The 17,324-nt window shown below is 43.9% G+C and overlaps 1 protein-coding gene across 3 annotated transcripts in view; it reads right to left on the minus strand.

The window, feature by feature from the left end:
- syt10 (synaptotagmin X) overlaps positions 1–17,324 on the minus strand; it is a 72,828-nt gene that overhangs the window by 16,799 nt on the left and 38,705 nt on the right. For all 3 annotated transcript variants that reach the window (XR_006314555.1, XM_043709805.1, XM_043709803.1), the window contains exons 3-5: positions 11,649–12,222; positions 8,309–8,429; positions 2,121–2,292 (exon numbers count right to left, since the gene is read on the minus strand). Coding sequence is in view for 2 of the 3 variants with exons in the window: in XM_043709805.1 (XP_043565740.1) it covers positions 2,121–2,292; positions 8,309–8,429; positions 11,649–12,222 (867 nt within the window). In the remaining variant the exon portion in view is untranslated. The remainder of the gene's footprint in view (positions 1–2,120; positions 2,293–8,308; positions 8,430–11,648; positions 12,223–17,324) is intronic.

A 17,324-nucleotide genomic window follows, 5' to 3' on the forward strand; every position in this document is an offset into this window, starting at 1 on the left:
TCCTTAAATGTATATGTTTTAGGTGAACCCCTGTGTCTTTTCGACCTCAAACAGACATATTGCACCAGCGTAACTACCTTTCTTGCAGATTTATGTCAAACACAGTGTTATGAGAACCTGCGCTTGCCATTTAAAGTTTCCCCAATCTTTTTCACTTTATCTCGCACGGACCAGGGTATCGTGGGCAAAGCTAGCATTTGTAGCCACCCCTAGCTGCCCATGAATTGATTAGCTCTCCGGAGCCATTTCAGAGGGCAGTTAAAAATCACACACATTGCTGCGAGTCTGGAGTCGCATGTAAGGCAGACTGGGTGATTTCCCTCCCTAAACGGGCATGAAAATGAATGGGTTTTGTTCAGTCTCAACTAATGAGAGCTGAGAGCTATCTGATTGCCATTTAAAAAAGTACCAATTTCAGATTTTGTATTCAATTTAAATCTCACCATCAATCGTGGTGAGATTAAAACTCAAGCTCTGGATTACTAACCAGGATCACTCTGCCATTGCCTGCCCAGCTACTGGACAGAAAGGGTGGCATTTAAAACTCAGGAACCTCACGCTATTCACCTGGACGTTTACACCTGCCCACAACATGTAGCTACCCTCAATGTCAGTTCCACAAAGAACAGCCCAACCCAGTAAGGGACCTTGACCAACACTAGGACATTTGATGCACATCTTGTGAAGGCACAGACTGAAATTAATGGTACTTTATAAAGAGGTAGTGGTGTAGCAGAACTATTATTTGACTAAGAATTTTACCAGGCTAATGAGCTGGGAAAACATGCTCAAATCCCACTCTAACTGGATTTAACTTGTTTCTTTTATAAATCTGGATATTAAAAATAGTCTCAGTAATTGTGTCCATAATATTGTCAGTGATTGTTCTCAAAAACCCATCTGGATCACATGTCCTTCAGGGTAGGAAAATATCAAACTAGCAGCCATTCAGCCCCTCAAGCCGGCACCACCATTCCACATGACCATAGTTGGTGCTCTATCTCAATCCCATACCTATTGATGCCTTTAAAACCCAGAAATATGTCTCTTTCTCTAATATACTTGGCCTCCACAGCCTTCTGTGGTACAGAATTGCACAGAAAATCTGCCATCCTTACTTTGACCAAATGTGAGACTTTGAGAGAAAGCGAGGACTGCAGATGCTGGATAGTCAGGGTCTAAAGGTGATTGTGATAGGTCAGCGGGGAGGGTGCAGCATGTAGGTGGGAAGGAAGATGGACAGGTAGGACAGTTCATGAGGGTGCTGCTGAGTTGGAGGGTTGGATCTGGGATGAGGTGAGGGGGGAGGGGAAATAAGGAAACTGGTGAAGTTGATGCTAATGCCATGTGGTTGAGGATCCCAAGATGAGGTGTTCTTCCTCCAGTCTTCAGGTGGCTTGGATTTGGCGGTGGAGGAGGCCCAGGACTTACATGCCTTGGCAGAGTGGGAGGGGGAGTTGAGGTGATCAGCCACATGGCAGTGGGGTTGTTGGGTGCGTGTTTCCCAGAGATGTTCCCTGAAATGCTCCACGAGTTGGCATTCTATGTACATGTGAGCCCAGACCCACAGTAATGTGATTGACTCCTAACATCACTCTAAAATGACCTATCAAGATGTTGGCATCGTCAGCGATGCCCAGATTCCATGAAAGAATAGAAAAAAATACCTATTTCAAATGAAGCAATCTCCATTTGATAGAGTCATAGAGCCTTACAGCATGGACAGATGCCCTTTGAGCTCTAAATATTTGTTAAATGTTGTAACGGTTCCTGCCTCAACCACCCTTTCAGGCAATGAGTTCAAGATACCCTGCATTCTCTACGTGAAAACACTGTTCCTTAAATTCTCTTTAAACCTTCTGCCTCTTCTCTTAAATCTATACGTTCTAGTAATTCACCCCTCTACTTTGGAGCCCTGTCTATGCCCCTCATAATTTTGTAGTCCTCAGTCAAGTTTTGCTTCAGCCTTCTTTACTCCAAGGAAACTATCCCAACTATCCAGCCTCTCTCCACAACTGAAACCTTCTGCATCCTCTAATATATTGTTGCGAATCTCCCTTTTGCAAATGGTTTATTGAAGCATTGGTATAGATGAGAAAACAACAGGAAGAGAAACTCACCGATCATAGTCCATGACTGTAATCGAGAGACTGACTTGCTCCATACTCTCTGGAGGAATATCAAAGATGATAGCCTCATTGTAAACTGGGTTCAGAGTGTTCTTCTTTGTCGTGGTTTTTCGCTTTTTCAGTCTTCGTCCCTCACAAATTAGAGAAACCTTTACATATGGGTCTGAGAAACAAACATGTATTTTTACTGCGGGCGAGCAACTCACCTCCAGACTCCCCAAATCCTTACTCCACCACTTACAAGTCAGATGAAATAATTGCCCTGTCTGGCCTTTCATCCTCATATTTGAATCGCTCCATGGACGAACCCCACTGCATCTCTGCAATCTCCACTAGTCCCAGAACCCTCAGATCTCAGTCTTCCTCCAATTCAGATCTCTTGCACCCCCCGATCTTAATCACTGTCCCATTAACAGCAATGCCTTCAGCTGCCTAAGATTTAAACTCTGGGTTGTCCTTCCCAGCACGGTGGCTCAGTGGTTAGCACCTGCTGCCTCACAGCACCAGGGACGCAGGTTTGATTCCAGCCTTGGGCGACTGTCTATGTGGAATTTGCACATTCTCCCTGTGTCTGCGTGGGTTTGCTCCGGTTTCGTCCCACAGTCCAAAGATGTGCATGTTAGGGTGGATTGGCCATGCTCACTTGCCTGTGGTGTTAGGTGCATAAGTCAGAGGGCAATGGGTCTGGGTGGGTTACTCTTCAGAGGGTTGGTGTGGACTTGTTGGGCCAAAGGACCTGTTTCCATACTGTAGAGGAATCTAATCTCTACACCCCACTTTCCTTCTTCACCATGTGACCAAATTGGTTTATTTGCTTCACTCCGCATTTTGCGCATTAACATTCTTGTGAAGTGTCTTGGGATCTGTTTGTACATTGAAGATTCTATTTAAATATAAAGTTTTGTTGTTGTAGGATAAGTGTGACTGCAACAATATTCATGTATTCTGTTTGATTTGGACACAAGCCACCAGCTAAAATACTTGCTGGCTTACAATGTTGGCAGAGGTAAGACTGAGGATTAGCAGCAATTAGAATTGAGCAAAGGATGATTCAGAAACTGGGAAACAAATAGTAAACAGAATATGAACGCCAGGTGGTGGGAAACATAAAAGTATACTGTAAAAGCTTCCTTAAGAATGTGAGAATAAAAGATTACCAAGGATACAATGGGTCCATCACAGGCAGAGATTTGAGAATTTATAAAGGATATCAGGGAAATAATACAGAATGTAAATAATTATTTTGTGCTTGTCATCATAGTGGAAGGTACAATAAATCTCCTAGATATTCAAGAGAACTGAGGGACTTGTGAAAACGAGAAACTGAAAGAAGTCCAGACTAATAAAGTGCTAGTACTGTATTGAAAGCTGCCAAACCCCCGAGATTAGATGAATTATATCTGAGTGTTGAAGGAGATGACAGTAGAAATAATGGATGAACTGGCAGCTACATTTCATTATTCTTTGTACTCTGGAAAGATGCTTGCAGCCTGGAAAGTAGTGACTATAATGGGTGTAGGTTTGTTCGGTGAGCTGGAAGGTTCATTTCCAGACGTTCCGTCACCCTACTAGGTAATATCTTCAATATTGCAAAAAAAGGAGGGAGAAAAATAATGAACTATAGATATATTAATTTGAGATTAGTAGAAGAGGTTACAAAGGATGTGATAGCCAGCTGCCCAGAAAATAATGATACTATTGTGCAGATACAACAGGGATTTACAAAAGGGAAATCAAGTTTGACAAACCCACTAGGGCATTTTGAAAATGTTATTTGTAACAAAGATAAAGGAGAATCAGCGAGCAAGGTGCACTTGGATTTTAAGAAGGCTTTTGATAAAGTTGCACTAATCTCTGCTGTGTAAATAAAATTAAAATGTGTGGTATTTTGGAGAAAATACTAATATGGATTGAGAACTGGTTAACAGACAGAAAAGAGATAGTAAAAATGAATGGGAATTCTCAGTATGGCAGGATGTGGAGTATTGTCATGAAAACAGTTCATGCCTTCAGCAAGTCACAGATGTATTGAACTTTTAAGAACATATAAAAGCTGGACATCTGAAAGAAATTCTTTCAGTTTCTCGAACAATGACCAAGATTCATAGAGGATCTGCTCAAGGTTAGAGTAAATCTCAGGATTCATAGACTTGAATTTATGTCCTACAGGCAATAAGCAAGTGAAACAAAGGAATAGTTTGCTGCCAGATAGTGCTACAAAATGTGAGGTCAAAGAAATGGAGAACGACTCATGATATTGGTTACAACACCAATTAATCATTCCAAGAAACTCTCTCTTAGACAAAGCTGAAGGACACATTATTGGAAGACAGATGAAAGTTCAAAGCCATTGTTGCAAGACAGCAATATGTTCAAGCATTGACTAAGTCAATAGTCCCCTATTCATACACAAAAGGAACTGACCAGTGTTCTACAACACAAGCCCATGATACACTATAAAGCTCAACTACAACACAAAACAATGGTTGAGATAAAGTTCAACATCAAGAGCATTCCCAAAATTACACCCAAGTGCAAACATGTGGATGAAGGTCAGGAAATACCTGTAACACAGCAAATTCTGATCAGAACCATCCAGCGGTAAGTTGGATACATCACATTGACAATATTAGACTAGCTGAAGCATACATTATGATAAAGACAATGAATCTCAGGAAAAATGGTCAGCATGAACTGCAAGCTAAAATCCACACAGTACAGATGCGAGTGCTAACATTACCCTGTTACCTATCCTAGATGAGGTATATGCAAGCAAATAGTGAAAAATTTGCATCACAAACTCACTTCCTATAATGGATCTGAGGTCACTGAATCCTTACAGTGTGGGAGCAGGCCATTTGGCCCATCAAGTCCTTGCCAACCCTCTGAAGAGCAGCACACCCTACCTTATCCCCGTAACCCTGCATTTGCCATGGCTAATCCACCTAACCTGCACATCTTTGAACTATGAGAGGAAACTGGAGCACCAGAGGAAACCCACACAGTCAGAGGGAGGATGTACAAACACCACACAGTCAGACAGTCACCCAAGGTGGAATCAAACCTGGGTCCTGGCACTGTGAGGCAACAGTGCCAACTACTGAGCCACCATGCCATCCTGTTAGAGACAGTGAAAGTCTGTGAGACTCTGTTGATCTCAAAAGTTAAGATGTGAAAGTACTAGTGTTGGACTGGAGTGGGCAAAGTCCAAAGTCACACGACATCAGGTTATAGTCCAACAGGTTCATTTGAAATCACAAGCTTTTGGAGCACTGCTCCTTTGTCAGGTGAAGTGCCTCAGAAGTCAAGATAGCTCTTCAGGATGAAGACCACAAATGTTCTACATTGCTAAAACAAGTGGTCCATTGAGGCCTGGTTTGCCATTGTGTAGAACATTGAACAATACAGCACAGAACAGGCCCTTCGGCTGACCAGAAATGCATGCAATATTCCCAAAGTGGCCTAACCATTGTCCTGTACACCGCAACATGACCTCCCAACTCCTGTACTCAATACTCTGACCAATAATGGAAAGCATACCAAATGTCTTCTTCATAGAACATAGAACATTGAACAATACAATGCAGAACATGTTGCACTGACCTGTGAATTAATCTAAGCTCATCCCCCTACACTATCCCATCATCATCCATGTGCTTATCCAAGGATTGTTTAAATCGCCGAATGTGACTGAGTCTTTGGACTGTGGGAGGAAACCGGAGCACCAGGAGGAAACCCACGCAGACACGGGGAGAACGTGCAAACTCCACATGGATAGTCGCTCAAGGCTGGAGTCAAATCCGGATCCCTGGTGCTGTGAGGCAGCAGTGCTAACCACTGAGCCACCGTGCTGCCCACAGCAGCACGATTAAAAAGTGTGTAGACAGTTACCGCAGCCTCATTCTGTTCAAAATGTAAGAGTACCTGACACTAACTCCAATACTTCAATGTATAGAACAATACAGAGCCCAAAAGAGATCACAAAACTGCTACGACCAAGGACCATGTTCTAAGATGGAACAGAAAGCACATTTCCATTGCATTTGATAACCCACAGGTAATCTAACACGATCCTGACACTGAAAGTTTTGTGCTAACACTGGATAATAACACATCCAGAGTAAACAATTCACACCAATCTACAAAAGCTGACAACCCATTATAGTATGAAATTGTTTAAATATCCTGACAACAGTACAAGAACTCAATCTGGTCGTTGTATAAGGCCACCAAAACCTTCTCTCAATGTGGAAAGAAATTGTGTAAAAAAAGTTGTTTTTTAAAAAATCTCTATTCTCATAAATATTTTTCATGGGAGAAGTTGTATTCTTTGTAGGAAAGTGATACCTAAAATCAGATAAGCACATCCCTTTAACAGAGTGATATCATTATGCTAAGCGATATTCTTGCATTAAAATATAAACTCCATCTGGACTAGAGACTCATTTTGTTATTAATCCATCAGGTAGGTTGATTACCCAGTGGGAAAAACCAGCAAAAACCAGTAATACTTGGAAATGAATGAATTGGACATACTGGAGCTTCATTTTGAGGGATACAAAACATAACACATACTCGGCCAAAATTTTCCAGTTTTACTCTTTTTCTCCTTCCGCATGGTCAAACAGCTTGAGCCCAAGCTCTGAATATCTGTGATAAAATCACAATGAGTTTATTTGCTCAAAAATAAATCTTCTGATACTTGTTCTCAGTGAAAAGCCAGTCTCAGTGTTCAGACTGAGACTTAGCATAATACTAAATCCCCAAAAATGCATCAAAACTGACTCTGCAGGGGGACAACATGGATCTGATGGGCTGAAAGGCTTTCTGTACTGGGAATATTGACTCTCTGGGCAGATCTAGAAACTTTGGGAGTTTTGTCAGCCAGCACTGCCTCTGCACTTATGGGCGTTTGGCTGGAGTCAATACATCAGGAGAGAGGTAGAGGCCATCAGAGGCTGACAGCTCTTGTGCTCAGTGGTGCCACAGAGGAAGTAGTGGCTGCTGGAGGAAGAGCACTCCCCAGAGTCTCAAGATTATGAAGGATTCTGTCATAACATCCTCCTTTTCCTTCAAAGAATAGGATTTCTCGTATGAAAAACAGGTACAAGGGTTTATTTAAAAGTTGCTCTTAAACATTTTCTCTACACATTGAGATAAAGTTTTGGCATGGCAGACATAATATGATGGTTTGAGCACTTGTACTCTGGTCAAGATGTTGTCGAACAATTTCACATTATTGTGGGTTATCAGCCACTGCAGTTTGGTGTGAACTCTTTACTGTGGATGTGCTGTTATCTGGTGTTAACACAAAATGTTCAGTGTCTAACTCATGTTGGATTACCTGTGGATTATCAAATGCAATTCCTGAAAAGGGGATCAGGGCTATTGGAAACAAAAACAAGATAATGGCTCCCAGCAGATATACCCCTTCCTGCCTGATGACCAGCAGCTCAATCACCCCAACTTTGATTGAGATCTTACCCCACCTCCATTATGAAGTAGCAAGCTGGCCTGCAATGTGGAAGCTACGGGTGGCACAGTGGTTAGCACTGCTGCCTCGCAGCGCCAAAGACCCGGGTTCAATTCTCGCCTTAGGCTACTGTCCGTGTAGAGTTTGCACATTCTCCCTGTGTCTGTGTGGGTGCTCCAGTTTCCTCCCACAGTCCAAAAATGTGCAGGTTAGATGAATTGGCCATGCCAAATTGCCTGTAGTGTTAGGTAAAGGGGTAAATGTAGGGGAATGGGTCTGGGAGGGTTGCTCTTCAGAGGGTCGGTGTGGACTTGTTGGGCCAAAGGGCCTGTTTCCACACTGTAAGTAATCTACCAAAAGGACCACATAGTGATAGATCTGACTGTTGTGTGGGTAATTCCAGTGGCAATAGGATGACATCCTCCAAACACCTTAAGGCCTTCAATGGTCTGCAGGCAGGAAGATTGACCAGCGAGCTTACCATCCAAAACCGGACACCAGAGGGAGCGAGGTAGTGGTGGGATTTGGGTATGTCACCCCGAGGACCCAACTCAAAAGTCTCCTGACCGCCCCAAGCTCACCATCCCTGGAACAGACAATCCCACCCAATGACTCTGTCACATTTCTGCCAGGTCACGGTTTTCCACATATTCAGCACTCCCTGAATGAATCTGCTCTGTGCCACTCTGATCCTTCTGAGACGTACCAGAGAATCCGGTGATGTCCATGGCTTTAAGGTTCCTGCACTTGATGACTGTCAGTGTCATCCGACCAGCTGTTGGAAGGTAGCAAAGAGAAAACATAATCTCCCCTAAATCCACGCTTTCCTGGAGGAGGAATAAGAACATTTAAAGTTACACTTCTAACATTACAAAGGCGGTTCCATTTTGATCCCTCCAAGGAGAACGCACCTCAAATCGATGATTTAAAATGGAGAATGGGATTATGCAGCAAGCAAAGTGTTTGCCTCATCACGCTGACTGTCTTAAAACCTAAAATAAATAGAGAACACTATGGATACCGGAAAGCTGAACTCATTACAAAATTGCTGGAAATACCCCACAGGCCTTGGCAGCATCGGGCAGGAAAAATCAAATGTTCCATTTCTTGGCAAAGTGAGAGAGCCAGAATACAAACCAAGGGCTCAATTTCCTCCTGCCCACAACTGTTTCTGCAACGACCCATCAGTGCCTGATTATTGTCAATTAACTTGACCATTTGTGAGAAAAGGCAATGGCCTAGTGGTATTATCACTAGACTATTAACCCAGAAACTCAGCTAAAGTTCTGGGAGCCGAGGTTCTAATCTTGCCATGGTAGAATTTTGAATTCAACAAAGAATCTGGAATTAAGGGTCTCATGATGACCATGAAACAATTAGCAATTATTGTAAAAATTTCATCTGATTCACCAATGTCCTTGAAGGAAGGAAATTGCCATCATTATCTGGTTTGGCCTACATGTGACTCCAGACCCACAGCAATGGGCAATTAGGGATGGACAATAAATGCTGGCCCAGCCAGAATTGTCCACATCCTGAGAGTGAATAAATAAAAAATAGTGGCCAACTGGTGTAAAAGAGACCAATTATAGATTCAAAGGGGAGCTAACTCCCTCTTTGTATTAGCACAGTCTTTAAAAAAGGATTGGTGACTACTACTTGCATGTTTCTTTCCAAACCACTCACCATCCTGACTTGGAACCATAGCACTGTATCTTCAGTGTCATTGAGCTAAACACTTGGAGTTCTGTCTCCAGGAGCAACAGGAATGCAGAGTACTGGGCTAATGGTAAGATTCTTGGCAGTGTAGATGAGCAGAGAGATCTTGGTGTCCATGTACATAGATTCAAGAAAGTTGCCACCCAGGTTGATAGGGTTGTTAAGAAGGCACACGGTGTGTTAGCTTTTATTGGAGCCATGACGTCATGTTGCAGTTGTACAAAACTCTGGTGCGGCTGTACTTGGAGTACTGCGTACAGTTCCGGTCGCCACATTATAGGAATATCGTGGAAGCATTGGAAAGGGTTCAGAGGAGATTTACTAGCATGTTGCCTGGTATGCAGCGAAGGTCTGATAAGGAAAGGCTGAGGGACTTGAGGCTGTTTTCATTTGCGAATAGGAGGTTGAGAGGTGACTTAATTGAGACTTATGAGATAATCAGAGGGTCAGATATGGTGGACAGTGAGAGCCTTTTTCCTTGAATGGTGATGGCTAGTACAGGGGGACATAACTTTAAATTGAGGGGTGATAGATGTAGGACGGATGTCAGAGGTAGTTTCCTAACTCAGAGAGTAAGTGAGGTCTGCAGATGCTGGAGATCAGAGATGGAAATGTGTTGCTGGAAAAGCGCAGCAGGTCAGGCAGCATCCAGGGAACAGGAGAATCGACGTTTCGGGCATTAGCCCTTCTTCAGGAAACTGAAGAAAATGCCCGAAACGTCGATTCTCCTGTTCCCTGGATGCTGCCTGACCTACTGCGCTTTTCCAGCAACACATTTCCATCTCTAACTCAGAGAGTAGTAAGGGCATCGAATGACCTGCCTGCAAATGTAGTAGACTCGCTAACTTTTCGGGTATTTAAATGGTCATTGGATAAACATATGGATGAAAATGAAATAGTGTAGGAAAGATGGGCTTCAGATTGGTTCCACAGGTCGGCACAACATCGAGGGCCGAAGGTCCTTTACTGTGCTGTAATATTCTATGTTCTAGCACTATAGATGATCCAACAGCACATGGACTTCAGGCAGCTCACCACCATCTTCTCAAGAGCATTGAGGGATGGGAAATAAATGCTAGCACAGCCAGTGACATCCACATCCCATGAGCGAATAAAATCAGGTAGGAAAATCATGTGACAGAGAGATAACATCACAACAGGAAATCAGTCACAACTTCTCTTTTCGAAAATGGTGGACAAGAGTAGCATAGATCTTGCAGCTATTCCTGAGATTTAGGCGTATTTCTAGATTCCTTACAGTTATTCCAGGTGTAGAACATTTTTATTTTGATTCATTTTTAGTTTGTTATAGTATAAGGACATTAATAAGAAATATTTGGAAGGATATGGGCCAAGCACAGGCAGTTGGAACTAAATTAGTTTGGGATTATGGTCGGCATGGACTGGTTCGACCGAAGGGTCTGTTTCTGTGCGATATGACTCTATAACTAGAAATTGTAAAGGGCCTCCATTCCCAAAATGAGTTTTTATTTGGCATTGAAGGCTCAAAAAAAGATTTCTAAAAATGTCATGAGAGAAAACACATCACCTTGCCCAACAGCATCTGCGACTCTAGTCAGCCATGGTCCTGGGAGCACTTTCTTCCATCTTTGTGCTTTATTCCAGCTGCCGGAAAGGAAGCCTAAACCTTTCCTCATCCAACACCCAAAAAAGAATTAGTGGGCAACACAAAAACTGGCAACAAAATAAAATTTAAAAACAGAGACCTGTCCGAATTTGTAAAATGAAATCCAGGCCTGAGTTAGTTTCAAATCAAATATGACCTTTCTCCAGAAGAAGTCTTTGATTTCCTTTTCCTCACTCTCTCTCTACAGATCAGTATGGCTCAACCTCCCAGGTATTTCATCCTTAAAAGCATCAGTCTCGATAGTTCCTTACGATACCCACTCCTGCACAGCACATTGTGATTTTCTCTACATTAATGATTAAGGGAGGGAGAATGGCTCCAGAACTTAATGCCATGCAGTGTTCTATATACAGCTGAGCAGGCATAATGGTACAATGCTCAACATTTCCCATAAGAGAAATCGGGGTAAAGTTGATCCCAAACAGCTGGAATCATACTATTTGCAAAATGGTCAAAGATCAATCTCAGTGTCAATGTTGCACTCCCATTGTAGGGGAGCTATATTATCAGGCTGGATTACATGTCAAATCCTGAATCTTACAACCTTTGGTTTAAGAAGTAAGCATTTTACCAAGGGTGGAGCTTGGGGAAGTGGCGGGGCAGGGGTGGGAAGGTGGAATGTTTGGCCCCTGGGAACATTGTAAAAGCGGCTGAGATTTCTGACAGCAATCAAACTCACGGTCTTGACACAAATGATGTCCCTCCAGATGGTATCTTCCCTTGGAGGTTCCAACAGCTCAAACAGGTTATCCACAATTACCTCCCCAATCATGTCATGTCTCGAAAATCGGTCAAAGTCATAAACACTGAAATGCAGCTTCCTGTTGCTGAGCTGGTCCAAGGGCACTGGGAACTGAAAGGTTTCATTAAAGATGGGATTGAGTGTCTTTCTGTGAACTCGAGTCTGGAATTTCTTTTTCCGATCCGGAAGGAGGTAAATTTTAACGTAAGGGTCCGAGGTTCCAGAAAAGTCTTTTGCTGGCAAGTCCAAGGATTTGAGAATGGTTACGATCAAATGCTGATTCTCGTAATCATACTTAAGGGTAAGGTTTAATTTTCCACTCGTTTTCACATCCTCTTGCTCACCATCCTGAGAGTCGACAGACTTCTGTTTATACAGCTCCGGTTTAATTCGTCCAATACTGGTGGTTGTCTCCCCTCTCTGCAGGCTGTCTCTTTGCATGCTGTCCATACTGAAATCCACACTCGACACATGCATTTGTCTTGGTAAGTGCCTTTTGAAGGAATTATGCCTACAAAAGGAAAACAGTCCGGTCTCTTATGAATCAATTTTAATATCACCGCTACCAGTTTGGATCAAATAAAAATTAGACGCGACTTTAAACCATTTCCTTCCTCATGCCCCCCCCCATCCCAGAAGATGTGGAAAAGATCTGATATCAGCATCCAACGCACTGCTCAGAAGATGAAACACTACCGATGTTCTGAATTCAGACAATCAGCTACAGCACTATTTGTGACCTACATCCCAAAGTGTTCTTCAGCCATTGAATTATTTTTGCAGTGCTGTCATTATCCCAGAGTAGGAAATGTGCCCATTAATTTGCCAAAGACGCTGACAAAGAGCAATAGCAGTTTGAACAGGTAAGCTACTCCATGGGCCTCCCCTGCTCTTCCACAAAATAAAACTACAAGAAACACCTCAGAGGGTTGGTGGAGTGATGGTTTAACATCGCAAAAACATCACCTCCAACACTGCCTCTGTACAGCACTAGCTTCAACTTTCATCCCCACACCACTGGAGTGGAACCAGGATGCACCATCACCTGACGAAGTGGAGAGAAAGCTGCTCTGAGGGAATGCCACACTTGTAGATCAACAAAGATTTGGTCTGTCCACTCTGACAGACTCATGGTAAAACATTATCGGAGTTATTGATTCACTTCAGCGATCAATCTATAGCAATGGGCAAGATTATTCTTCACAAAAGTAACTGCCTAGGACTCAGCTGAATAAACAGGCTTGGCTTGCAGTCAGGCATGTAGACTGGAGAGGTGTCCATGGGAACAGGCAGGGAAGCTGCAGGAACAGGTGTGTAAGGGAACAGGCAGGGAGGCTGCAGGAACAGGCGTGTGGTGGGACAGGCAGGAACAGGCATGTGGGGGAACAGGCAGGGAGACTACAGGAACGGGTGTGTGGGGGAACAGGCAGGGAGGCTGCAGGAACAGGCATGTGAGGGAATATTCAGGGAGACTACAGGAACAGGCGTGTGGGGGGAAAGGCAGAGAGGCTACAGGAACAGGCGTGTGGGGGAACAGGCAGGGAGACTGCAGGAACAGGCGTGTGGAGGTACAGGCAGGGAGGCTGCAGGAACAGGCATGTGAGGGAATATTCAGGGAGAGAGGCTACAGGAACAGGCATGTGGGGGAACAGGCAGAGAAACTGCAGAACAGGCGTGTGGGGGGACAGGCAGGGAAACTGCAGAACAGGCGTGTGTGGGGACAGGCAGGGAGACTGCAGAACAGGCAGAAAAGTTCTAGCCAGCAGTAGAATTTGAGGATGGGTATGAACTACATATGGGGAGACAGCTGTTGGCTCTTTAGAGTGAAGATTTCCTGATCCTCTTGGCCCACAGACAATGCTGAAAAGGTGCTTACCGGCTGTGTGAACTTGCCCTCACCTCCCTACAGTTGCCAATTTTCCTGATGGCTGGATACTATTATCTCTGGCCAATGTAAAGCAGTTCGATCTTGGGCCTACCTCGATAAAACACTACAATTGGCAGCCTGGATTGGGTCAGTACCTATTCCTCATGCTACCTCTAATTATCCCTCAAGTGGGTGGGTTGGGGTTGATGTTAACACCTCACCTGACCCTGCTCAAGAGAGTTATGAGTCAACTCTTTGTTTCTCTGGGTTAGTTTTATAATTTCTCTCCTTCATGTCCCCTGGAACTAGGGTGGCACAGTGCCTCAGTGGTTAGCACTGCTACCTCACAGCACCCGGAACCCACATTTGATTCCAAACTCAGGTGACTGCCTGTGTGGAGTTTGCACACTCTCCCCATGTCTGCGTGGGGTTTCCTCTGGGTGCTCCGGTTTCTTCCCACAGTCCAAAAGATGTCCAGGTCAGGTGAATTGGCCATGCTAAACTGCCTATAGTGTTAGGTGCATTAGTCAGGGATAAATATGGGGTAGGGGAATGGGTCTGGGTGGGTTACTCTTCAGAGGGTTGGTGTGGACCTGTTGGGCCGAAGGACCTGTTTCCATACTGTAGGGAATTTAATCTAATCTAATAAATTGCCCTTGGTATTCAGGGATGTGCAGGCTAGGCGGGTTAGCCATGGGAAATGTGGATTTACAGGGATAGGATAGGGGTTGGGCCTGGGTGGGATACTCTTTGAGGAGAAAGTGAGGTCTGCAGATGCTGGAGATCAGAGCTGAAAATGTGTTGCTGGAAAAGCGCAGCAGGGCATAAGCCTGAAGAAGGGCTTATGCCCGAAACGTCGATTCTCCTGTTCCCTGGATGCTGCCTGACTGCTGCGCTTTTCCAGCAACACATTTTCAGCTGGGATACTCTTTGGAAAGTCGGTGTGGAATCGATGGACCATATGGCCTGCTTCCACACTGTGGAAATGTTATCATTCACTATGAGGTCTGGCAGCATCTGTGAGAGGAAAGCAGAGTTAACGTTGTGAGCATGTGACTCTTCATCAGAACTGTTAGTAGCTCAGGAAAGGTGATATTTATACTGAAGCTGAAGTAGGGGAAGGCAGCTGGGAGGAAAAGGGAAGAGGTCAGCAGATATGAAGTGGAGATGGAGCCCAGAGAGAGAGAGAGAGAGAGGGAGATATGAAAAGGATAGGCGAACATGATAATTCAGGATAGCAGGCCAGGACAGAAGAAAAGCTGAATATTTGATAATGAAGAGGTTAAAGTGAGAAAATGGGTTCGCTGTGCTGAACACAACTCATGTCACATCATAATGGGCTTGTGTTTACATGCAAATCATCCCTCAGCAAACATGCCTAAAGCAGCCCAAATCATGACAGAACTGAGTAAAACAACACGAAGGATGGAATCAGGCTCTCAAGTTATTGAACTCGATGTTGAGTCCCAGACACTGCAGGGTCCCCAGGTGGAACAATACTATTCAATCCACTGCTGAAATACCATTAAGTTTGACCATGAGTCGAGGCATAATGTCAGAATTAGATATTTAAGATGGCGATGAGGAGGGTAATGAATCTATGGCATTATTTACTGCAGGGGTTGTAAAGACTGGTTCATTAAGTATGTTCAAGGCTGAGATAGCCAGATTTTTTTAAAGCAAGATAAAGTTTATGGGGAACGACAGGAAAGTAGAGTTGAGGATTTTCCGATCAGCCACGATTTCACTGAATGTCGGAGCAGACTTGATGGGCTGAATGGCCTATTTCTGCTCCTATGTCTTATGGTGTTATAGCACTAATAACATTGCTGGGACACGGGAACAAATAAAAAGGTGAGTGGAGAAGGGGTGTTAATGGAACGGCAGAATCACCAGGAGCAGCTACTGTCTGAATAAGTGGATCGAGGTTACACTCTGAAATTTTTCAATTTTGCTTTGAACCTAGAAAGTGCCTGATTAAAAGATGAGTTGCTGGTTCTTGAGTTGGTGTTGAAATATATTTGTTTAAATATTGCAGGAGGTTAAAACTGAGTGGACAGTGGCTGTGCGAAATGGCAGACAAAGATGAGAAGCCATTGGATACTTGAGTCTATGCTTATGGCGTATAAGGAAGGCTTTGTTCTGCAAAGCAGTTGGCCAATCCATGCTTGGCTTTTCCCAAAGGAGATTAGATTGTAAAACATCAAACTCAAATATCGAAGGAAGTAAAATAAATTGTTTCTTCACCTCTAGGGAGTGTTTGGGACCTACAATGGTGAGAATAATAGAGGAGGTGAAAGATCTGAGATAGCAACTCCTATGTTTGTTTTGGAAGGTGTCAGGGGGAGAGGAAGAGGTGGACAGGACATCCTGAAGGAAAGATCCCAGTAGAATGTTGGGAGGCGGGGAGAAGGTGTCATATTGGAGCAGGTCTGAAGAATGATCCATTAGTTATGGAGATAAGGACAAGGAGAGCTCTATTGTAGCTCGTAGAGGGAGAGGTGAGAGCAGGTATATGGCAAATGGGACAGACGTGGTGGAGACCCCCTTCCCTGCAGTGGGGATGATGTGCTGTCTAGATTGACAATGAAGGAAGATTAGGTAGACAGGCAGGGGGCTGAAAGAACACAGCACACCAGGCAGCATCAGGAGGTGGAGAAGTTGATGTTTCAGATGTAACCCTTCTTGGGGGAGACTGTGTGGCTCTGGGGGCCAGGGAGTTAGGCTGGGGTGGGGGAGGTGGGGGAAGTGGTGCCTGAGACTGATGGAGCCTGACACAGGGGTGCTGCCTGATATTGGCGGTCCATAGTGGGCCAAGCCATAGTATTAAAACACTAACTCAATTCAATCTTCAGTTTAGTTATGGATGAGCTGTTTAATGGAGCTGTCATGTGTTATTTCACTTTCAAAAGCACAGAATCATTCTGTATCACTTTATCTGTAAAATTTCCTTAAAGGCCTTCTTTTTTGGGTTTTCCAATAAATGAAAAACGTGGATAATGTTGATGAGTTGTTTCACTTTGTTCAGGTAGCAGAATCATATAATCCCTACCGTGTGGAATTAGGCCTATTGGCCCAATTCCACACCAACCCTCCAAAGAGTATCCACCCAGACCCATTCTCCTACCCCTAATGCTCTACATTTCCCATGACTAATGCACGTAGCCTACACATCCCTGAAGCAGCTGGTGGAAACCCATACAGACTGGGGCAGAATGTGAAAACTCCACACAGACAGAACCCTGGACCCTGGTGTTGTGAGGCAGCAGTGCTAACCACTGAGCCACTATGCTAACTTTCTGAGTTTTACTAGCAATGTCTATTTTCATTCCAGATCTCCAGCATCCGCAGTTCTTTGTTTTATTTTAATTGTCACACTGGGGCTCTATTTGGAAGCATACGAGACAAGTCAGATCAGTCCAGGTAATTCTGCTATAATGGGATGGTTGTGTTCTTGTGCAACCCCGTGTTATAGAAGAATCAGGCTTTAGAAACAACGCTTAAAGCGTTGGTGATGTAATCAGATTACAGCCAACACACTTTTTAAATGTTCACGCTTTAGAAGCAATTTTCGCAATTTGTCAATCGTATTAGAGTGAATTCATGTTAATGAACATGCATTAAAGCAGAACGACCTGTATGTCTTATTTGCCAGTTTTACTGGTATTTCCCTTCTGGACATATTAATCCCATCGCACTCTCTGCATGTATTGCCAGACCATACTAGTTCTCCCATTGCCCTCATT

Source organism: Chiloscyllium plagiosum, chromosome 19 (assembly GCF_004010195.1).
Source record: "Chiloscyllium plagiosum isolate BGI_BamShark_2017 chromosome 19, ASM401019v2, whole genome shotgun sequence".
Lineage (NCBI taxonomy): Eukaryota > Metazoa > Chordata > Chondrichthyes > Orectolobiformes > Hemiscylliidae > Chiloscyllium > Chiloscyllium plagiosum.